General features: G+C 42.0%; 1 protein-coding gene across 3 annotated transcripts in view; it reads right to left on the bottom strand.

The window, feature by feature from the left end:
• Window positions 1-25,105, bottom strand: part of MYOM2 (myomesin 2) — a 187,185-nt gene that overhangs the window by 19,137 nt on the left and 142,943 nt on the right. For all 3 annotated transcript variants that reach the window (XM_063442912.1, XM_063442911.1, XM_063442913.1), the window contains 5 exons: window positions 22,715-22,774; window positions 22,029-22,096; window positions 21,730-21,843; window positions 21,265-21,352; window positions 10,400-10,438 (listed from right to left, as the gene is read on the bottom strand). In XM_063442912.1, the coding sequence (XP_063298982.1) occupies window positions 10,400-10,438; window positions 21,265-21,352; window positions 21,730-21,843; window positions 22,029-22,096; window positions 22,715-22,774 (369 nt within the window). The remainder of the gene's footprint in view (window positions 1-10,399; window positions 10,439-21,264; window positions 21,353-21,729; window positions 21,844-22,028; window positions 22,097-22,714; window positions 22,775-25,105) is intronic.

The following is a 25,105-nucleotide window of genomic DNA, read 5'->3' as shown; positions in this document are numbered from 1 at the left end:
TATTTTTTATATGTTTTGGAATTTTTCAAAGAAATTTTGTAGTGGAGAGTAAATTATTATATACCAATCCACCTACAAGAGCACGTTATGTCATAAAGTACATTTTTGGAAAGACCAATAATTATTATTTTAAATCAATTATTATTTCCCATGTTATTAAGTATCATCTATAAGATGATAAGATGTTTCTTTTAATTTAAACATGTGGACGATACTTTAAGTGGAAGTCTATTTTCAGTGTGCAATAATAACAGTTCAACGTGTAGTCTATATGTGCTCAACAGACAGGTTTTTCTGTTTAACATTTCTGCTTATCATCCTTTGCAATAATTGTGTTGAAATGCCTTGGGGCATGCTACCAGGAAAACATGGAGGTAAAACACACAGTGCTCGGAGAATGTGAATATTGCATGTGAGTGTTAGAATCTGATTGCTGCATGTATCTATGATGAGGCGACCATGTATTCCTCCTATTATCTCCTAGAAGAAAGTCTAAAGAGTGAGTTAGAGGGAGGATGTTGGGCACAAATAGGTACATCTCTTCAGGAATGTTAGGTTTTGTTACTAAAGAATAAGTTGATATTTTTTTTTCTGAGAATGCTGTGTCAACGTAAATATTATTTGTTATTAATTATAGTATTCCGCAATAGAAAGACCAATCGTTGTCATCATTAGTTATGAAAATGTAATCATGTATAGAAGTGAGTGATGGACTGCCCATTATCAGAATTCCTTTGTTCTTCTTCCAAGTGATCATTGGTTTTAAGTACATCCCAGCCTATAAATATTTTTCTGATCTAACTTCTGTTTCATCTAGAGATCCAACTAACAAGTGTGTTGGCATTATCTTGTAATATCTTTTTTTTATATATATATATATATTATCTGGTTACTGAAAATGCTGCATTTGTATTGCATTGTGCGTACATTAAAAAAATGAGGATAATTCCATTTTGAAAAATGGTGTCTCAGAAGATGGATTTTTGTAAGTGGAGAAATATAACCCTGCTTTGCATTTTTATTTCCTCTTGTATATACAGTAATTTTAGGGTATTCTTATATATATTTATATATATATATATATAACATTGTAAAGTGCTGTTCTCCTGAAGGGGTCTGTCCATAAAGGTCTGCTATTTTAGCCAAGTTTGTTAAAGATGGTTATTTGAAGCCGATGATGATGGGCAGCTGGTAGCTTGTCATTGCTACAAATTACCAGCAGGTATATAACCTTGTTGCTAAATCTGTGTATACCCATACTTGCACAATCCACTCACATATTTGCAGCTTGATGGCAAATTAAATAAATGCAAAACTTAAACATGCATAGTTCTCCATTGTTGGCAAGTAGTAGCCACAGTAGCAACAAGGTTATAACAAAACTTTCTCGGGGCTATTTACTATATTGTGAATTTCAAATTGAAGGTCAATGTAGCTGCACTGGTAGCATAGCGGACTTAGAGATTTTTATTCCAGTCTCGCTACATTGCCCTTAAATTTGAAATGTACTTTAAATTCATGTTCTCACTTTAGTGAACAACCATGTTTGTTTTAATAAGATCTATAGGGACTCAGCTGCCGTTAATCTTTTTACATATGTTTTTTTTGTTAGCAACAGCCGGTAATGAGTTGTGACAGGGATCTAAAAATATCGCTAGGTAGGGGTTTGAGGTGGTTTAAGGTTTCCATAGAAAATAATAGAAGCCAGTAGCCACTACTTTGTGACTGTCATCAGGAAACTGTAATGATAAGCATCATAACGAGTAGCAGCTGATTGCTAAAGGTTGCAACAAGGTATACAAGCCCCATATTTGCTTGGGTAGACTTAAAAAAATGTTGTTTTGAAACCAGCATTGATTACTTGCTGAATATAACTCCTAAACAACAATAGAAAATTAGATTGTTTAGATGGAGTAACATTAACTCCAACAGGGTTACTTATTAAAGTGAGAATTGTGGAGAATGGAACATGAATTTCATATTGAAGGCCAAAAGATTTTATTAAAGACACGGAGGCTCATATTATGCATAACTCTTTCTTTATTTCCTCAGCAGCAAAGATAGAGGAATATAAATATTGTCAAAAATGAAAGAAAAAACTGTATAGGCATAACGGGTAGCCGATCACATGGTAGAGGAAGTGGCTATATAAGTCCTGTGTCTCCCACAATCCCCCTCTTTCTTTGCTGCTTCCTCAGACAGATAAGTGTTTTTGCTTCTCTCTGACTCAATTTGATAATCGTTTACTTGTATTGATTTTTCGTTGTATACTGATTTATGACTGTACAGTTTTTTACCTATTACCGCTAGCGTTCCCCCTGGGACCCCTTAGTGCTCTTCTCCCTTCCCGGGGATTCCTATAGCCTGCCCTTCCCTCCTCCTCGTGCTCCCGCACGGCTCCCGGCTCTGTGCTTTTGCCGCGACTGCTCTGTTTTCGGCCGCGGCTGCGCACGCATTCTTCCCCGCTCGCGGGCGGGCTCGGCGGGTCGGGTGCACGAGCCCCTTCCCCCGCCGAGTGCCCGGTCGCGTGCGCCTTCCCTCACGTGCGGCGGCCATCTTGGGCGGACCTCGATCCTTCCCCTGTGCTGCCGTGCGGTCACCTTTGCTTTGCCGGGTCCCCTGGGAACGCTAGACGGTCTGTGTGTATCGCTTTCTGTGGGTTACTCAACCCTTTACTCTCCTTTATTCACCTTAGTGTCATTTAGCGGTTTATTTTCTTTAATTGCCCACTGCAGCTTTACATCATGCAGGATAGGGAGGATGGGCCTACAGGTCCCCCTGGGGATTTCCACTCAGACAGTGCTGAGGGTGCTATGGCCTCCCAGGAGTTTCAGGCCATGCTGGAAGCCACTATGGCCTCCTCCATTCAGAAGGCTATTGCCTCGGCCATGGGGGCTGTTACTACTTCTTTTTCACAATCCATGCACTCCCTGGTTTTGCCTGCTCTGGCCTCCCCCGCCCCTACGGGTGTGGGGTCCCCCTCCCCTGCTCAGACTGTGCCTGGAGCCCGTAAGGCAAAGGCCAAGTCCAAACACGTCGGCTCCCACTCCTCGATGCAGGTTCTACCTGCCATGACTGACACGCTTGAGGCGGTCACAGATAGCGCGCACCCCACGCGCAAAAGAGCCCCTGGCCGGGCTAAAAAGGCTAGATTATGGAAACGGGCTAGAGCCCTTGATGATGGGTCAGATACCGACTGGAGTGTGGAGGAGGAATCCGACTATATGGAGTATGACTCCTTTGATGATGATGATGTATCTGGCGAGGATTTGCCCCTTACGGGCGGTAACCCATCAGAGTCCTCCGCCAAGGCCCGGGGTCCAGTTTTAGGCCCCTCTGGGGATGACAAAACGATCCTTGATCCTCAGGGTAACCCCCTGTTCGACCCAGACGACCTGCGTCACCCCCGGTCCGCTGAATGGGTCCCCCCGGATCATATTGCCCAGTATGTAGCCAAACGTATCCGCACACCCCTTTCCAAAGAAGGCCGCAATAAACTACGGGCCGAATGCCCACGCCCTTCTCTCCCGGGCGCTGCGGGTAAAACCCCAGATATTGACCCACAGATTGCCCAGTTCCTGGGTAAGTCGGGCTGGAAGCCCAAAAAGGGCCTTGACAATTCCCTGAAGGGATGCCAGGACAAGATCCTGGATACACTGGGACCCCTCTCGAAGCTCTATGAGCTTCTAGATGCTGCTAAAGCTGGGGATTCAGTTTTGGACGTGGACGTGGCCATAGGTTGGGTCCAACGGGCCATATGCTTGCTGGGAAACGCCAATACGGCGATGTCTACGGAAAGGCGTAAGGCGATATTATTAAAAATCGACCCTAAACTGGCCACTATGACCGTGGCGGAGCCTGACCCGACAGAAGAGGGTTTACTGTTTGGTACCTCCTTCGTTAAAGACATGGGGTCGTATGTCAAGACCTTCACGGCGATTGACAAGGCGCAGGCGAGCATGAAGCGTGTGTTCGCGCCTAAGGTTTTCGGAGGGGCCGGGCGTAGCAGGAACCGTCCACCCGGCCGGGGTTTCCGAGGCGCATTCCGCGCTACCAGAGGTTCCTTCTTTCCCTCCCGGGGATTTCAGGACCAAAGGACCCCTCCCTTCTTCCCAGCCAGAGGTCGGGCTTGGGGCTCCAGATACCCACGCAGTGGTACCACCAGCAGACGTCCTTACGGTGAGTACCCTTTCTTTCCCTCCCGTTCAGGTAGCAGGGAGGCTGGCCTTATTTTACCGAGAGTGGACGATGCTCACCTCGGATGCTTGGGTTCTGCAGTGCGTAAAGGGGTATCGCCTAGATTTTGTTTCAGTGCCTGTCCAGTTTTATTCCCCCAGAGAACTGTCCCTTCCACGGGAACAAGACGAGATGATCTCCACGGAGGTCGGGGAGATGCTCTCCAAGGGCGCTATAGAGGAACTGCCATTCGCCGCCAAGGGCTTTACGAGCAATCTGTTCCTGGTGCCCAAGAAAGGAGGCGGAGTTCGCCCTGTAATAAATCTTCGTCCCCTCAACGCCTTCCTACGCTACCAACACTTCCAGATGGAAGGTATACACTGCCTCAGGGACCTTCTGCGCCAGTCGGACTGGATGGCCAAACTAGACCTGAAGGACGCTTACTTCACGGTCCCCATTGCTCTGGAATTCAGAGATTATCTCCATTTCACGTGGCACGGGCGGCGTTGGCGCTTCACCTGCCTGCCTTTCGGTCTCTCTTCGGCTCCCTGGTGCTTCACCAAGCTTATGAAGCCTGTGGTGGCGTTCCTCCGTACCCGAGGGGTTCGCCTCATTGTTTACCTGGACGACATTCTGATTTTGTCCCAATCGAAGGAGGATCTCCTCCTACACCTGGAATGGACTACCGCCCTGCTACAGAAGTTGGGTTTCCTGATCAACTGGGACAAATCGGTCCTGGATCCCGCCCAGTCCATAGAGTTCCTGGGGTTCAGAGTGGACTCCGTCCAACAGTTCCTGTTTCTACCGAGTTCCAAGGTGAAGGCCATTCAGAAGGAGATTCGAAGAGCTCTGCGTGTCGCAGACTTGTCCATCAGACAGCTGGCGAGAATAATTGGCCTTCTCGCGGCCTCTATTCAGGCGATCTTCCCGGGCCCGCTACACTACCGGGCCCTTCAACGACTCAAAGGGTCACACCTTCGGTCAGGTCACTCCTACGAGTCTCGGATACGCTTGGACGCAGAGTCCAGAGACGAGTTGGTGTGGTGGTTAGCACACATGGAGGCGTGGAATGGGAGAGCCATCTTCGGCTCCATCCCGGACGTAGTGATCGAATCCGATGCCAGCTTGCACGGCTGGGGTGCTCGTTGTGGCGATGTTTCCACAGGAGGCAGATGGTCCGACGTGGAGAAATCGTTGCACATCAACTGCCTGGAACTCCTGGCTGGGGCTTTCGCGATCCGCAGCCTTACCCCAGGACGGGCGAATTGCTGCGTTCTCCTCAAGATGGACAACGTATCAGCGGTCCGCTACATAAACCACCTGGGGGGTACGAAGTCCAAGATGTTGGCAATTCTGGCGAAAGACTTCTGGCAATTCTGCCTCTTCAACAACGTTTCGGTAACAGCGGAACACATTCCGGGCCTAGACAATTCGGGAGCGGATTGGAATTCCAGACACTTAAGAGACTCTGGAGATTGGCGTCTACACACTTCGGTGTTCCAGAGCCTGGACATGTTGTGGGGAAAATTCCAGATGGATCTGTTCGCATCTCGACTGAACACTCAACTGCCGAAGTTCTTCAGTTGGAGGCCGGATCCGGCGGCGGTGGCGACCGATGCCTTCCTTCAAGAATGGCCGCGGGGTCTGCTATACGCATTTCCTCCATTCAACATGATAGCGCGCACGATCTCGAAACTGGTTCGCCACGACTGTCGTGTAGCGCTAATCACCCCACTTTGGAGATCTCGGCCATGGTTTCCCCGCTTGATGGAGTTGTCGATCGATTATCCTCGGTTGATTCCAATCTTCCAGAACCTCCTTCTAGACCCGGATGGGAACCCACACGGGCTGGTATTACAACACCAGCTACCCCTGATAGCGTGGTTCCTTTCAGGGGACCTTGGATTGTCCCAGACGTTCCGCAGACAACTCTCCTGCTCCTCGATAACGCCTGGGCCCCAGGCACACGAACTGCCTATCGAACTTCATGGAGATCGTGGTCTGGTTGGTGCATGGAACGGGCAGTGGATCCCGTATCTGCCCCTCTACCTTTGATCCTGGAATTCCTCACGTCCCTGTTTGACTCAGGCAAGGCGTACCGCACGATTAACCTCTCCCGCTCGGCTATCTCGGCCGGACACAGGGGTTTGGATGGTTCCCCTGTCGGCAGACATCCTTTAGTATGTCGTCTTCTCAAGGGTATCCGCCTTGCTCGTCCTCCTCGGCCTCGCTTCTCTGCCTTTTGGGACGTTAACGTGATGTTGCAGTTCCTCTCCTCATGGTACCCTAATCAGGAGCTGACTTTGAAACGACTGTCATCCAAGTTGGTAATGTTACTCTGTTTGATCTCTTGCAAGAGGGTCTCTGACGTCAGGGCCATGGATTGGGACGCCGTTGCATTCACCCCAGAGGGTGTTACTTTTGATATATCCAGGAGGACTAAATCTGCATCCAAGTCTTTTTCGTATCCCAGGTTTTCTGGCTGTCCGGCGCTCTGTCCGGTGGATTGCCTCAGAGTTTACCTGGATGTCACGAGTTCCCTCCGCTCTGCCGATCTACACGATTTGTTCATATCTTTCAAGTCGCCTCATCGACCGGTTTCTACACCTACCCTGGCACGTTGGATACGTGAACTGTTATCCTCTGCGGGTATAGACACCTCTGTGTTTACGCCCCATTCTGTACGAGGAGCAATGGCTTCTAAAGTTCCTCAGTCGGGTGTCGTCTGGAGGATATTATGCGGGCGGCAGATTGGTCCAGAGAATCAACTTTTAGAGACTTCTATTTCAGACCTATTGAACACATCGCATCTCGAGTAGTTGCACAGCTTTGAACTTGCATAATATGAGCCTCCGTGTCTTTAATAAAATTCCCAGATTTTACTAGTAACATGACGTAAAGTCATGATTTTATTAAAGACACGGAGGCGAGTATTATTCCCTCCCACCCTCCCGGTGTGGAATGGGGATACGAGATGCTTGAGACTCTACGGGTTTGTTGCTGTTCAATTAGGTATGTATTGATTATATGCGTTTATTTATATGATTGGATGGTTTGGTACGTCTCATTATGTTTACTAATTATTTATCTTTTGTATTTCAGAATCCAGTTTTATTGTTTGTGACTCCTTACGATGTTGTTTGGTAAGTCTACAGTTTTGAGTCTGGAAATTACCATATTTCTCTGTCTTTTTTAGCTTGATGTTGTCGCATTGTTCCTGTTTCCTGTGCTGATCAAGTAGGACATCGTTCTTCTTACCTGGTCTTCGGTTTTCGCAAGAAAGAGGGGGATTGTGGGAGACACAGGACTTATATAGCCACTTCCTCTACCATGTGATCGGCTACCCGTTATGCCTATACAGTTTTTTCTTTCATTTTTGACAATATTTATATTCCTCTATCTTTGCTGCTGAGGAAATAAAGAAAGAGTTATGCATAATACTCGCCTCCGTGTCTTTAATAAAATCATGACTTTACGTCATGTTACTAGTAAAATCTGGGAATTTTCACTTGAAAAATGCTCCCATTCAGTCAAGCCTCTAGTTTGGTAAATTTGATCTAAAATTTTCAATTGATTTTGAAGAATTCCTGACAATTCTCAATTTAGCTAAAAAAGCTTTTTGATAAAAAAAATAAAATAAAGCTCAACGTAGCATCTCATCCACGTTTTCCACCTTTAATTTAGAAGTTGTATAAAAAAAAATAGACTGCTGCAGTGGACCTTTCTAATTCTTTTTTGTAATCTATATAAACAATGCTGGGTTGACTGCCCATTAAATTTTAAGTCACCTAATAAATATTGACCTATCAGGGTAAAATCTAAAAAAGAAAATGCAATGTTTCTATGTTCCGTGTCTGTGTTCTGTACTCTAAAATACACCCAAACTAAAATGGCATTATATTTAAGATTAACATAGCTTGTTCAGTTTCCCATAATATATTTCACATGCATTTGACATTTCAATGGTCTGCAATTTGTGATTGCTTACTTTTCTCTCTCATTTTGCACATATGTATATCTGAGTAAAAAGACTGAGCCGAAAAAAAAACACATTAGTCAGCAAGACTTTTACAGTACAGATGAGCTAAAGAGAATTAGCATATTCATTTTTAGACCTAGTAAAAGTAAATTTAAAGTGAGGTGGAAAGCTTTAAAATACATTTTGAGGATGAGCTTTGTAATTACTCAGGGGAGTTTGCTGGAGGAAAAGAAGGGAAATTAAAAAAGATAAGATATAGTTTATATCCCAGTAGTGATGAAATGGGTACGGCAATAAAGGTTTGTCTTCTGCAATTGCAGAGACTGAAAAGTATTAAGGTCTTTTAAAAATCTATTATATGATATCCAATTCACTCGTATATCATGACTCATTGATTCTCTGAGAAAATGCTGCATTTAACACAAAACACCAGTTAGAAGATGCTGTACTACTAGATACGTGTTTCTTTCAGTATACAACTCCTAAATACAAATGTAGCTATAAATTCTGCACAATAGAACAAGGAATTCTGCTCCAGAGCACACATGATATACTGATATATGTTGGATTAACACACTCTGGGCCTGACTCTAATCAAAGCAATAAAATTGGCATAAACACATTTAATCACTTCATGCATTTTCCCATTTCATTATACACTAATCCTAACGCGTGTTTGGCAGACGCCAAAATATCTACGTCTGCCTTATTCTGTGTAATCATTTTCCATGTGAAACAGATTTTTCACTTGGCAATGCACTTGTTGATTGATCTTTATTACTAATTAGTGTGTGTCTTTATGCTCCCTCTTAATGGTCAAGCAGGTACTCCATTTTATTTTGATATCCCTCATCTTTTAAAAGAAGGGGGAAGTAATATTTATCAACATTGTTGTTGCAAAACTCCCCAAATGAGATGGGGGATAGGGGAGAAATATATAATCTTGACAGTTTAAATCTGGAAATCGGGTCATCGTGACTCCAAATTCATTTATTTCTTATGATATATATACATTTTTTAAATATATACTATATGATATATTTGTGGTCGTGGCATCAAAAGCCCTAATGAGAGCATATTAGAAGTAGGTATGTAAGCTCCCTATATGAGACATATAGTAATATGAAAAGTCAGTTGTGGTGTGCCAGAACCGACAATGCGGTGGGCCAGTAATAAAAGAGGGCCCACCCTAGATAATGATATGAGAAAAGGGTGATGGGAGAGGTAAAGCACCAGGCTAAAACAATAATGTGGAATGGTCTGGCGTCCTTAAGAAGTGAAAACAATCCCCTCCCACAACTACAGGTCCAGCCTTACATTTATAAAAACTCAAAATCCAGATAGCACTCTAGGGACTTGTGCAGCGTTAAAGCTTAACTTTTATTGCTCAAAAAATAAAAAGCAACGTTTCAGTTTGAGCTATATATATCTTTTGTCTACTGACTAACTGGGCACCCAGCAAACATTTAGTTATAGTAAAGTCAGGGTATTTTACAGGTAAATAGATTAGTTGAAGAATAGACAATTAATCCGTCCCATGCTCTTCACTAGACCCTTCCACACTTAAACAATCTGTGTTAAATTACAGCTTTGTTTTTTTACAGTACTTCCGAAATTCTAATGCTAACTCCTGGATTTGAGGTAAGTGACTTTTTATTTACTGCCTTGGTGGGGGGTAAGTGACCATGGAAACTGCTTAACACTCTACTGTTATAGATACATGTATTTCTAGATACATCTATTTCTTTAACAAGCGATAACTGGGTAGCACAGTTTACTGCACCTCCAATAGCTTACAGAAAATGAGACATAATAAATTGGAGGTAATAATTTAATGCATGTGATAAACATGTCTATATCAATAGAACAGTACAACGGTTGTTATTATTTCACTTGTAGGTATTTTCTCACACTGACTACAATCAAGACCTATGTTTTAATCATTAAACAGTTATTTGCAGTAAAATGGCACATCCAGCCAATTACATTTTCTTCACCGTTAATGCTTTATGTTGTGGTGGTAACATGCATTAAGGCTGTGCAGCCACACGTTATTACCTCTATTAAGGAAATTAAGATCATTACATTGCAGTATAGATGCTCATGCAAACATATTCTGGTAATACCAAAAAAAGAATATGCTGTGCTATTTTATGTGTTTACAGATAATGTATCCCAAGCGTTACGCTATATGCTAACATGATGTATTTTACCAGGAAAAATAAAATAGATAATATTTCTTACCACTGACTTTGCTCATTCCTAGGATAATATCTTCATACACTGTAAATAAGAAAAGTAACATAAGTTACAGACCACAGAGGCACAGATCACTAAACATAACTGCTACAGGAGATGTAATTTTTTCCGACAGCATCACAGATACACGAGTATATTTTCCATTTATGTCAAGAAAAAAAAAAAAACTGTAGATGACGTGCAATAGAACTAAACCCTATTCATCTTCATCATTCTAATGTTAATGCAAACTGCCAGTTTTGTTATTTGACTTTGTAATAAGATACCCTAATTGCTGTTAAAAAATGTTTAGTCAGGTAAATGTCAATGAAAGATAAATCTTGATGGAATGTACGTATATTCTAGTGTTGCACAAACAATTATCTTGGTAATTGTATATTTAAGTGGCATTGATTTACTACTATACATAGATATTGTTTATTTGAAATGACATGATTAAAATATTTAAAATTATGCTGCAAACCTGTCTTTATACTTAAATGATTTCACCGACTAAATACTTGTTCAAGGTCCTGATGATATATGTGGTGGTGGTGGTGGACAAAGTACCACTATCTAAAGATAAGATCCCGAGGTGTTGTTGTAACCATACTACCACAATCATATTAGTTGCATATCTACAACAGCTGGGAATCTGCCTGTTTGTCACCTCTGTTCTGGAATAGAAATAAGGATTTCTATTTTATTAGACATTAATATATACCTCCCAAAACTAAGAGTTATGAAAACGAGACAGGGGGTGGGCCTATGGGGGTATCTCAGTGACACTGGTGATGCTCAAAATAGTCAATCACATCAAAGGGGAACTGCATTGCCAGCTTGACTTACAGCTTCACTGACTGGCCCTAGTGGACTGTGCACAAGATGCTACCGAGGCTCTAACTGTATAATCTCACAGCAACCATAAGCACATGACTTTTTGGAGGTATATATCTACAAGTAATACAAAAATCTATTACTTACTCATCTTAAAATAACAGGGTTATTTACTGCTGCAATTTCTTTTTTGGGCATTCACCAGGAAATTGCAAATCAAAGGGCAAAATAACCAAATTGGATAAATCTCCAAATCAGCTATGTTCCCAGTTCGGCTATTTTGGCCTAACATTTTCAGTTCCCTCATGCATTTCTAAAAATGTACATGTTAATGAACAACATCGAGGCTTGCTCACTAAAAAGTGTACTAAGGTGGATTCAAAAATGTATTGCACAATTCAAATTAAAATAATTGAGTCTATTTCTCAGTTGTAAAATGTTTCCAATTTGACACTTTTTGTTATAGTTCAGTTTCAATCACTACAATTTGGTGTATAGCAATATATATTTTTGCACAGGTAGTTTGTTCTTGAATAATTGAAGTTTTATTTTACCCAAGTATATTGAATTTACAGTAGAATTGCAAAATATAATACCATTACTAACTAAACCTTTTTTTTTTTTTTTTGCATTTCTTTGAGTTTATAACACTTTATTTTTTGAGGGGAACTGTCACTTCTCTCGAAATAAACACCATTTAATAAAACTTTTATAACTTGTGTTAAATATTTTTAATGTGATGTTCTTTTTTGTTTTGAAATTTAGACAATAGTTTTAGCAAAATGTATTACAATCCACTACAGTCAGGCATGGCCATGTAACATGTTGCAAATAAGGAGCAGAAATAGAAACATTGTTTAATTGCTTCTCTGCTGTGTATGTTTTCTCTATCCTGATTGACAGGGGCGAGGCCAATGACAGGGAGCTAAGATGGAGGCACCAAGTTGCAAGATAAAGGGCTATTAATGTCAACATTTAATTTCCACATTTTACAAATACATATTTGTTAAATACAGGGATAAATAAACATAATGTTACAAATTCTGGGAAGCAACCATTCCTCTTTTAGAAAGTAATTTGAGAAGTATGCCATTTATTTAGAGGTCAAAGTTTGTTTCCTCTTCAATCATAGGAATCCATACAATTATCGGGAATGGTAAGATGGGGAATAAATAAAGGAGGACAATCTCTGGCAGCAATTAGCACATCTTTTAGCTGTGCTGACATAGGTCAATATATGTAATTGGTAGTGCCATTATTGGCATAATGAAATAACATCAGTACAACATTATTAGCCTAGCATCTATTTATTTTAAGATTAAGCATTTTAAATAAAGGTAGAAGTGTAAACAGGACTGGATTTACATGTCAGGGACCTGCAGGCACACATTTCTGAGGTGCCCTCTCCCCCCTACCAAAAATGAATGAATGTATTAACTTCACATTGTAGGCATAAACACATCTAAAAACATATTAAGATTGTCATATTTCTGCTTGTTTTGTATTGTTTTTGAATCTAGTAGTATAGTGAGTGTATGTTTTAAGAGCAGTTAACATCACATTTAGATTGCATACTGTGTTTAGTGTTGACATTATTTAAAGCTTGAAAGTAATAAGAATTGTGGTATAAAGTGTAGTGATGTTGCGAACACAACATTTTCGGTTTGCGTACGGCGGTCGCGAACTTCCGCGAACATTCGCGAACCGGCGAACCGGGCGAACAGCCATAGACTTCAATGGGCAGGCGAATTTTAAAACCCACAGGGACTCTTTCTGGCCACAAAAGTGATGGAAAAGTTGTTTCAAGGGGACTAACACCTGGACTGTGGCATGCCGGAGGGGAATGCATGGCAAAACGCCCATGGAAAATTACACAGTTGATGCAGAGTCTGGTTTTAATCCATAAAGGTCATAAATCACCTAACATTCCTAAATCACAATGGATATGGATTGACACCTGACATATGACATATTGACACCTTGACATATGGATTGACACCTGTCCTCAGAGCCCCTGATTCACACTGACACAAAGCAGAATAGGGACTGTTCACCCTGCATAGGGTCACTTGGCAGATATGGATTGACACCTATCCTAAGGATCCCTGATACACACTGACACAGAGCAGAATAGGGACTGTTCCTCCTACATAGGGTCACTTGGCAGATATGGATTGACACCTATCCTAATGATCCCTGATACACACTGACACAGAGCAGAATAGGGACTGTTCCCCCTACATAGGGTCACTTGGCAGATATGGATTGACACCTGTCCTCAGAGACCCTGATACACACTGACACAGAGCAGAATAGGGACTGTTCCACATACATAGGGTCACTTGGCAGATATGGATTGACACCTGTCCTCAGAGACCCTGATACACACTGACACAGAGCAGAATAGGGACTGTTCCCCATACATAGGGTCACTTGGCAGATATGGATTGACACCTATCCTAATGATCCCTGATACACACTGACACAGAGCAGAATAGGGACTGTTCCCCCTACATAGGGTCACTTGGCAGATATGGATTGGCACCTGTCCTCAGAGACCCTGATACACACTGACACAGAGCAGAATAGGGACTGTTCCCCCTACATAGAGTCACTTGGCACATATGGAATGACACCTATCCTAATGATCCCTGATACACACTGACACAGAGCAGAATAGGCACTGTTCCCCCTACATAGGGTCACTTGGCAGATATGGATTGACACCTGTCCTCAGAGACCATGATACACACTGACACAGAGCAGAATAGAGACTGTTCCCCCTACATAGGGTCACTTGGCAGATATGGATTGAAACCTGTCCTCAGAGTGCATGATACACACTGACACAGAGCAGAATAGAGACTGTTCCCCCTACATAGGGTCACTTGGCAGATATTGATTGACACCTGTCCTCAGAGACCCTGATACACACTGACACAGAGCAGAATAGGGACTGTTCCTCCTACATAGGGTCACTTGTCAGATATGGATTGACACCTGTCCTCAGAGACCCTTATACACACTGACCCAGAGACCCTGATACACAGAGACCCTGATACACAGAGCAGAATAGGAAATATTCACTAAATGCCAAACATTGTTATACAGGTGAATATTCAGTAAATAAGGATAAGGGGGGGGGGGGCTACTGTCCTCCCCCCCGGCCCACACCCCTGCACAGTGGGTGGGGGCCATAAAAATAATGAGGGGGGACCTACTGTATGATGTTGTATCGATCAGGTAGTGTAAGGGTTGCGCCCGATTCACAGTGACAGACCAAACTCCCCATTTAACGCACCGCAAACAACCGCAAACAGTCCATTTGCACAACCGCAAACACCCCATTTGCACAAGGTTAGATACCAAGCTAGCCATGTCCGTTCCTTGTCCTCACTGATGTCATTGAAGGTCTCTTCCTCCAACCAGCCACGCACAACACCAAGAGTCCCCGAAAGTATGCTAATAAACTGAAAAAAGAAAAAATCTCACAAGAAGGAGATCTAAAACTGGCATAGGAAAAGGTTAGACAACTATAATAAAGTGATACCTACAAATCCTAGTAAGCATAGGTGTATAATAGAGGGAGAAAGGGAAAGCAGAGTAATGCTTCCTAATACCATGGTTAGTACCCTTTGTTAAAGTAAATTGAGTAATGGACAAAAGTCTTTATTGTATCATTTATAAATAACAAAGGGATACTATACTCATTCCCCTATAGTGGCTAATTGTGTAATAATGGTAATACTATTACCTATTATATAATATTGGCAGGGGCAAGGAAATTCCCTCTAAATAGATGGGTATAGGCAGAGAATATGGAGACCGGAGTGATAAAGTGTCAATAAGGTGATATAAAGTTAAATGTATCACAGACACACAGCCACCCTTTCTCTTAGCTAGTTTCCAGTAATGCTGGATAGGTAGAAGGGCTATAAAGACTCAGAGAGGTCTAAGAAGAATCCTCTAAACTAGCCCTAATCTCCTTAAACACCTTCAAGGGTGTCCTAAGCTAAAGCTCAATCTAAACGTTTAGATGACTGCCTGATTTCCCATCACAGATGCTGGCTATGAATAACACTGTGCAAGGCAAAGAGTGGGTCTAAGTGCCCATAGTGCAGTAAAGTGTCCCTAGTGAAGTGAAAAAGAGAATAACGAGCTGGCTCCCAAGAGAATAACAAGCTGGCGCCCTTTCAGGGGACGTGTATATGGCATTGATTTTAAGAAGCGGGAGATGGAAAAAGATGCTTGGTCGGTCCTCCTACTTCAAATTTGGGGCACTGCGCGTGCATTCTAATGTGCCACCAGATAGGAGTGGTGTGTTAAGTAGTACTATTCCTATCAGTTTAATCCCTGTTATGTGCCTTTTTTTGTTTGGTTTTTGAAGCCACAGTGCAGCACCAGAGGCCCGAAAAATTAGGCATGTACACATGCCTGAAAAATTAGGTATTGTTGCAGCCGCTGCTGTAGCAGCGGCCATAAAAATTGATGTTTGTTTCACAGGCAGAAAGTGCCCTAAAACATTGCGGCTTGAACCCTAGTTGGTGGCGGATAAGTCACGCAAGTCAACCAGCATTAGGAGCTAAAATACAGCAGCGTGTTGACCATTTTTAGCCCAAGGCAGCTCATCTCATCAGGCCTTTTGTAGTCGAATGTATCGCCCAGTGTCAGTCCCTTCGGGATCCATCCCTCATTCATCTTAATAAAGGTGAGGTAATCTAGACTTTTTTAACCTAGGCGACTTCTCTTTTCAGTGACAATACCTCCTGCTGCACTGAAGGTCCTTTCTGACAGGACATTTGAAGCTGGGCAGGTCAGAAGTTCTATCGCAAATTGGGAATGCTCAGGCCACAGATCAAGCCTGCACACCCAGTAGTCAAGTGGTTCATTGCTCCTCAGAGTGTCGATATCTGCAGTTAAGGCGAGGTAGTCTGCTACCTGTCGGTTGAGTCGTTCTCTGAGGGTGGATCCCGAAGGGCTGTGGCGATGCGTAGGACTTAAAAAGCTCCGCATGTCCTCCATCAACAACACGTCTTTAAAGCGTCCTGTCCTTGCCGGCGTGGTTGTGGGAGGAGGAGGATTTCTTTCACCTCTTCCCCTGTTAGATTCCCGTTGTGCTGTGACATCACCCTTATACGCTGTGTAAAGCATACTTTTTAATTTATTTTGGAACTGCTGCATCCTTTCCGACTTGCGGTAATTCGGTAACATTTCAGGCACTTTCTGCTTATACCGGGGGTCTAGTAGCCTGGACACCCAGTACAGGTCGTTCTCCTTCAGCCTTTTTAAACGAGGGTCCCTCAACAGACACGACAGCATGAAAGACCCCATTTGCACAAGGTTGGATGCCGAGCTACTCATGTCCCGTTCCTCGTCCTCAGTGATCTCACTGAAGGTATGTTCTTCCCCCAGCCATGTACAACATGGTGACCACAACTCTTCCTCTTCCTCTTCACGCTCATCTACGGCCTGATCCAGCACTCTTCGCAGGGCACGCTCCAGGAAGAAAACAAATGGTATGAAGTCGCTGATGGTGCCTTCGTTGCGACTGACTAGGTTTGTCACCTCCTCAAAAGGACGCATGAGCCTACAGGCATTGCGCATGAGCGTCCAGTAACGTGGCAAAAAAATTCCCAGCTCTCCAGAGGCTGTCCTAGCACCCCAGTCATACAAATATTAATTAACGTATTTTTCTTGTTGGAGCAGATGGTCGAACATTAGGAGTGTTGATTTCCAACGTGTCGGGCTGTCGCAAATCAAGCACCTCACTGGCATGTTGTTTCGCCGCTGGACATCTGCAAAGTGCGCCATGGCCATGTAGGAATGCCTGAAATGGCCACACACCTTCTTGGCCTGCTTCAGGACGTCCTGTAAGCCTGTGTACTTATGCACAAAGCGTTGTACGATCAGATTACACACATGTGCCATGCACGGCACATGTGTCAACTTGCCCAAATTCAATGCCGCCAACAAATTTGTTCCGTTGTCACAAACCACTTTGCCGATATCCAGTTGCTGCGGAGTCAGCCACTTTTCCACCTGTGCATTCAGGGTGGACAGGAGTGCTTGTCCGGTGTAATTCTCTGCTTTCAGGCAAGTCAACCCCAAGACGGCGTAACACTGCCGTATCCGGGATGTGGAATAGTACCTGGGGAGCTGGGGGGGTGCCGTTGATGTGGAGCAGCAGAAGAGGACTCATCCGAGGAGGTTATGGAAGAGGATGGAGTAGGAGGAGTAGAGGAGGTGGCAGCAGGCCTGCCTGCAACTCATGGCGGTGTTACAAACTCCTCTGCAGAGCCACGCATTCCATGCTTGGCAGCCGTCAGCAGGTTTACCCAATGTGCAGTGTAGGTGATATACCTGCCCTGACCATGCTTTGCAGACCAGGTATCAGTGGTCATATGGACCCTTGCCCCAACACTGTGTGCCAGACATGCCATTACTTCCTTTTGCACAATCGAGTACAGGTTGGGCATTGCCTTTTGTGCAAAGAAATTTCGGCCGGGTACCTTCCCCTGCGGTATTCCAATAGCCACAAATTTTTTGAACGCCTCAGACTCCACCAGCTTGTATGGTAAAAGCTGATGGGCTAATAGTTCAGAAAAGCCAGCTGTCAGACGCTGGGCAAGGGGGTGACCTTCTGACATTGGCTTCTTACGCTCAAACATGTCCTTGACAGACATCTGACTGTGGGCAGATGAGCGGGAACTGCTCAAGGCGAGAGACGGAGTGGCGGATGGTTGAGAGGGGGCAAGGAGGACAGCAGTGGTTGACGTGGCTGAAGATGCTGAACCAGGAGGAGGATGGCGGCTTTGAGTTTGTGTGCTGCTTGTACTCATGTGTTGATCCCATAGGCGTTGGTGATGTGCGATTCTGTGCCTACGCAAAGCAGTTGTACCTAGGTGGGTGTTGGACTTCCCACGACTCAGTTTCTTTTGGCACAGGTTGCAAATGGCATCGCTGTTGTCAGAGGCAGACACACAAAAAAAATGCCACACTGCTGAGCTCTGCAATGACGGCATTCTTGTGGTGGACACAGCATGCGTTGATTAGCGTGCTGTCAGGCTGACCCCGGGTGCCGATGCATGCTGTCTGACTGTGCCACTAGCTCCTTGTGACGACCTCCCCCTGCTTCCAACTCGTCTCCTCCTCCTCCTCTCTGTCTCCCCATCTGAACTTTCGCCCTGTTCTTCTTCTTGCCGAGCGGGCACCCACGTGACATCCATGGACGCATCATCATCAACAACCGCTTCACTTGTATCTGACAACTCAGCAAAGGAAGCAGCAGCGGGTACAACATCATCATCATCACACCGTACGTCCATGTGTTTAATGCTGCCTGCCTGAGACATATCCCTGTTATCTACATCCTCTGGCAATAATGGTTGCGTATCACTCATTTCTTCAAACGGATGTGTAAATAACTCCTCTGACATACCAAGTGAAGCTACAGAGCAAAACAGAAAAAGGTTGCGCCTAAGATATACAATAAAACATATAAAATGTATATAATGAGTGGTATAAAATAGTACAGTGATGTAGAATAAATTATAAAATAAATAGTTGGCAAAAGTCCAAAACACTTATCATAAGTCCATAATGGTAGATTCCATGTGTAAGAACAGGAATCCTGAAACGTAAAAAAGAGTATGTCTTCACAGTAGAGTGCTTGAAATCCAGTAGAGTAAATATGTGGAGAAAAAACAAAAAACAAAAGGAACTCCAATGGCACAGTATATAGATGAATAAAAGTGGTATGCAAAATTAAAATAATCTTACTCACACTTTTCAGAGCTGAAACCTAGCTCTGGTATGGCACACGTGAAGTGGAATGACCCCCACTCAAGGGTATGCGGAGTAATATTTGATTGGCGAGTATCTGGCTCAGATTCGACGTTCAAGTTGATATTATCCGACCCAGGATAATATAATAAAATATATAGTGCTCTCTGTATGGTGGTTAGGAGGTATAAATAAAATATAAATATACTACTCACAGTATATAGAGCAGACTTGTACTGCTCAATGAAAGCGCTTGGGTGGTATAATCCCCACCTAAGGATTCTTTAGGCTTCTTGTCAGATTGGAAATATATGTGTAGTCAGGTGAAGAAAAGAAAAAAGGAAGAAAATGGCTATAAAGTATTTTATGCCAAAATAATTTCTTTATTATAAGGTAATAAAATTAATATCTAAACGTGTTTCGCCTCAAGGGCTTCTTCAAGTAGATAATAGTAAAAAAATAGTTTTTTCTTTTTAAAGGCACGCTATGACCTGGGGTCACCCATGATACCATGTGGCACGTTACTGGGGGAACTGGATAATGCGCCTCCTCAGCAAGGCGACCCGGAGTAAGATCAGGGCTGAATGCCCACGGTCTTTGGTGCCCAGTAAAGTCTGTTAGACCCCGGTTGTTGACCCTAAGCAACATTCTCTTGGTGGAAAAGAAAGGTGGGCAGATGTGCCCCATTATCAATCTCTGTCCCCTCAATGCCTTTGTGTGCTACTGCCACTTCACAATGGAGGGCATCCACCTTCTGCAGGATCTACTCCATCGCAACAACTGGATCTAAAGGCCGTGTACTTGATGGTCTCAGTGGCCGAGACGTCCAGATACTTATTGCGTTTCCTTTGGAAGGACGACACTTGACGCGTTACATGTCTTCCTTTTGGGCTCTCTTCGGCACCTTGGTGCTTCACAAAACAGCTGCACATAGCCATGGTTTGGTTATGCAGTCAAGGTGTGCGTCTGATCCTGATCATGGCACAGGATCGCTCCGTCCTCCTACGGCACCTGCAATGGAAGATAGACTTCCTCTCTCACCTGGGTTTCCTCCTCAACTGGGAGAAGTCCTGCCTGACTCCTTCAAGATGCATGGAGTTCCTTGGTTTCACCGTAGACACTACTCCTGCTGCTTGTGTGGTGAATTTCCGGGGTCCCTGGGATGTCCAAGGGGTTTTCGGATGCAACTGGATGCCTCCTGGTGGATGCATGGGCTCCCGGTATTAGATGGTCATATGGGACCACTTGGTGAGCTTGGGCTGGCTGGTGCCTGGCTAGGAACATGGATCCCGTTTCGGCTCCTGGGACTGCAATACTTCAATTCCTTACATTGTTGTTTGAGGCTGGCCGTGCGTATCGCATGATTAATTTGTACAGGTTGGCTATTTATTTAGCTCATGATGGTTTTGACGGTAGTCCCATGGGCCAACACCCCTTAGTGTGCCGATTGCTTCGGGGATCCCAACTGTCACGCCCTCCTAGACCTCGTTACTCCTCCACTTGGGATGTCTTTTGAGTGCTTAAATTTGAGACTAAGGAAATGATTGGATTAAGTTTTAGGAGGGCTAGGGAGTGATAACAGAGCTGCGTGAGCTGATATACAATGTGCATCATTCTATGCCAGGATATGGCAACATTTGGCCCTCCACATTTTATGGACTTAATCTTCCATAATGCTCTTATAATGCTGGCAAAGCATCAGTGGAGATGTAGTCTACAACATTTGGAGTGCCAAAGGTTGCCTATCCTTGCTTTATGATGTCCTAATATGTACACTGCAGATCATTCAGGGCTGTCCCTGCTCCTCTTAAAATGCATTTCTTATGTGAGAGGCTGTTAGTGGGAAATGATTATTTCCATTTTCTGTCTTGTCTCACAAACAGACATTAGAGGAGCTGGACCAGCATTGAGTTTTAGTCTCTCTATAACTGTTTTGCAGCTCTTCTATCAAACATAGGAGGCTGACTGGACTACCGACTACACTGACCAGGGCTCCTGCTACTTATCACTTCCCAGCAGCATATAAGCACCAACAAAGAACATTGCAAGTTCTGAAAACATGTCCCCCTTACAGAACAGGCCTACTCTGCCTAATTGGAAATCCAGCCCTGGCTGTAAACAAATTTACAAACCTTTAAATAATGTGTAATCCCAATTTATTTAAAATATATATTTTATTGCAATGTTATTGCCTATTTTTATTATTTTACAAAACTTCTGTATGATTTACTTATGATTTATGTATGTTATACCTTTTCCAGAGAGCTCTAGAATGGACACATCTTGACCTCTGTCATCTTTTAATGTTGACTTGTATTCTCCTTGATCCTTTTTAGATAGCTTTAAATAAATAAATAAATCAGGGTTAGTATATTACATTGGATTACATTTTAAAATAAATAAACTCTTGTGGAATGCTTGTAATGCAGTTATAAATGAAAGGAGCAAATAGAAAAGAATATAAGAGGATAGTTGTTGCGTACATTCAATTTTGGATGAAGTGTGGTGTATTGTGGGAGCAAGCATAAAACATTTTTCATAAATATAATTTTTATGTTTTGTATTTTCATTAGCACGATGTATAGAATATACTCTTCATTTCATTTTCTCAATGTAGCACAACATATAGATTACTTTACAATGTATTTTCAGATCAAATCTATCATTTAGGATGTGAACGCAATTATTTCAGTTACTGATCACTGCTAGAAGATTACCTTTGGAATACGATATATGCACACGCCTTGCTGCAAGTCTGGTGCATCTTCAGCATCTGTTGGTATTTCATCTTTATACCATTTAAATATTGTTTCTTTCTTTGTGTTTGCAACCTGTGAAAGCAGATTGTATTTATTTGAAGTACATATTAAAACATTACTTAAATAAAAGCACAATGCACACGATTATAAGCAAAATATGCCAGACTTCTGTTTTTATTTGTATTTGACTATCAGAAGCACAGTATGATATGTGAACAAATATACCTTGCATACCATAGAAAATTGATGATATATACCTTGCACACCAATAAAACTTCACATTCCTCTGTAACGTCCCAACGCAAATACTCAAGAAAATGAGGACCTATAAATCACGAAATATGAGATATTTTTTTTAACAAATGCATCAATATAAATGAAATACTCAGTTTATTTCAATCACACAAATTTGTTTCATGCCGATCACATGATTGAAAGTGTGTCCAGTGAATAACATATAAATAAATTCAAGTAATCCCTCACGACTGTAATTAGAATAATAATTAGATCTATATGAACCTCTATGCTGCTGCAGCTTTCTGAATTTTGACACAGCCAAGTGCAGAAGAAGAGAATTATACACTTTGTTGGTGATAAAATAAACATTTTCGGCAGACTTTCTTTAGGTATCCCTACAATCCAAATACCTTTTTTCAGCTAGCTTTGCTTTATCAAAATATACAGTTTGGTTTCGGTTAACTATTTGCATGCAATAAAAAAAAAAAAATCACAAAACGTTTTAAATCAGGTAGCACCATCATCCATTAAGGAGTTCAATTTACTGGCTTTTTGAAGCTGTTATTTATATTTTATTATTTTTATTATTATTATATATTCTATATGCTGTTTATTTACATGCATGTTGTTTAATGCAGTCATAGAGAAATACTGAAACAATTTAACATTTCTTATGTTTTTCCGTTTTTATTTTTATTTACTTTACCTTGCTTTCTAATATATTCTTTTCTCTGAAATTCAGCTTCAGCCAACAGTGCCTTAAATGCTATAAATTAAAACACAAGATATGTCGTAAGGATTGTACTACACAATGTTAAATAGATGTATTGAATATGGTATACATCATATACTGCTAAATGTTCAATAAATAATGTTCATTTAAAAAAAAAAAAAAAAATAATGCACTGGCCATAGGGTATGCTGTGTTTATACCGGGTGAGTTGATAACTTTTAAGTTAGTTTGGCTTCAAGCCATAACCACAGTCCAGCAAAGAGCTGGTCTGCATGCCACAACCTTGTTTCTCACAGCTTAATTTGCAAGGAGATGCTGGAGGAACCACACTCTTGTTCGTGGTACTTGCAGCTAGCTGTCCTATTAGTGTTTGTAAGGGAACCAAGGAGTCATCAAGCCTGAAACCAAGAAGTCCTCACACTAAAGATCTGGATGCAAAACCAGCTTCACCAGAACTGCATTTGAGTGAGACTCTAAAGATGCATAGCTTCAGGTAGGGAACTTGTATCATTTATTTTACATGGAATTGGCATATTTTTGAAAACACGAGGGTGAAAGATGGGACATGGAAGCAGGATAGGATCTTCTGCAGGCTAGCTCCAGTCTGAGTAGGGGTGTTGTTAGAGGAAAGTGGTTTAGGAACTAAAACTCTTTAATGTTGTAAAGTACCATTTGTTTTTCTCACTTTATCCTACCTATGCATCTGTGAGTGTCTCTGCATTAATGACTATAAATGTGGTGGAGATCATGTAGATACTTTCTGGATCTTTCAGCTAGACACTATTGCTCCTAAAGGTAGATATCTTGCTTATTGACTACATAAGTTACTTGCTTGATGAAATATGTAAATTCTGCACTTTACTCAGAGGTGATCACTTCTCCCCTTCATACATTTTCACTGTAAAAATAGTTTGCACTTTAAATTATCTGTCACTTTAAATTATTTAGCACTTTATAAAGTCTAGCACTTTTATATTAAATGATTCACTTTTGGATAATGCTCTGGCACTTTAAATTATCTTGCACTTTATAAAGTCTAGCACTTTAATTATAAATCATCTACTTTTAGATAATTATTTTATGTAGAATAACTTTTATACATTCTATATGTACCTTGTTCTCAAGTTTAGTAACTATCTTCACTGTAACTAGTATTATGACATTCTATCCCATCTCCATATGCTGTGTCCAATATAATATGACTCTTTAAGCTTTATTTGTCCTTTCTCTTTATATATCAAGTACTATGGATGTTTATATCTCCTTGGTGACCGTGTGCTTTTATATTTGTTCTTGATCCTGATGAAAGTCCCGGATGGGGACTGAAACGTTGATCCTATTTTAATGAATCTTCAATAAAGAATAATATTTTATCTTCAAAAGTCCGTGAGTGCTGGTCATTTCCCTATCCATTTCCCTATACCCTATATGTGTGTGTTTGTGTGGGGGGGTGTGCATGCATAACTGTGACAATGCATCTGTGAGTGTATATTTATATTTGTATGTGTCTTTAAGTACATATCTGTGAATATGTGACTGTATGTGTGTCTTTATGTATGCATCAGAATGTATCTGTGTGTATTATACATCTTTGCTTTCTTCTGTGGGTGCGAATTTGTATGTGCATCTACAACTGACTGACTGTGTGTGATTGCAGTCTCTATGTGATTACATGAGTAGGTTAATGTGGCCTTGTTTTGTTTTGTGTCAAAAAAAAAAACCTTGTATTTGCAAAATATGAGCTGCTATGCCAAAATATGTCCTGTGTTTTGTTCTCCCAGTCTTGTACTGCTGATAAATACAATGTCAAGAGTGTTAGATAATACTCTGACAGTGCTGACATTTTGTTCCTAAATGCAGACAGAACATCACAGTGACAACAATGCTGGTGAGAGGTCAATACTATTGTATTTTATTAACCATTGGTAGAGAAAGCCCCTGAACTGCATTGTTCAGTTAGGGAATGATTTTTCTGTATTGTTCTTCTCTACTGGGCATCATTGGATCAATAACTATTACAAACCATGACACACAGACATCTCACATCTTACATTCCTTCACATGACCAGCAAAAATGAAGGTTTCTCAGTTCACAACAGTTAGGCAAACATGTTGTGGGAAATCAGACAGGGATGTCTTCTAACAGCAGTGGGGGCAGTGTTAGAGAAGTATAAGTGGCTCAGATGAGAAAAAAATCAAAAAAAGGCTGACAAATTGGGGAAAACAATAAAAACACACACCTAGAGGAGTATGAAATATGAGAAAAGGCTTAGTAAGAAAAAACAGTAAAAGCTGAAGATTCAAGAACATTTTTTGGGAAGGAACAGAAAAAAGTGATGGAAATTAGTCAGTAAAAAGGCTGTA

The sequence above is a fragment of the Pelobates fuscus genome, chromosome 2 (genome assembly GCF_036172605.1).
Source record: "Pelobates fuscus isolate aPelFus1 chromosome 2, aPelFus1.pri, whole genome shotgun sequence".
NCBI classification, from domain to species: Eukaryota; Metazoa; Chordata; class Amphibia; order Anura; family Pelobatidae; genus Pelobates; species Pelobates fuscus.
The sequence above is the reverse complement of the archived record's forward strand: the minus strand, read 5'-3'. Positions and strand labels throughout refer to the sequence as shown.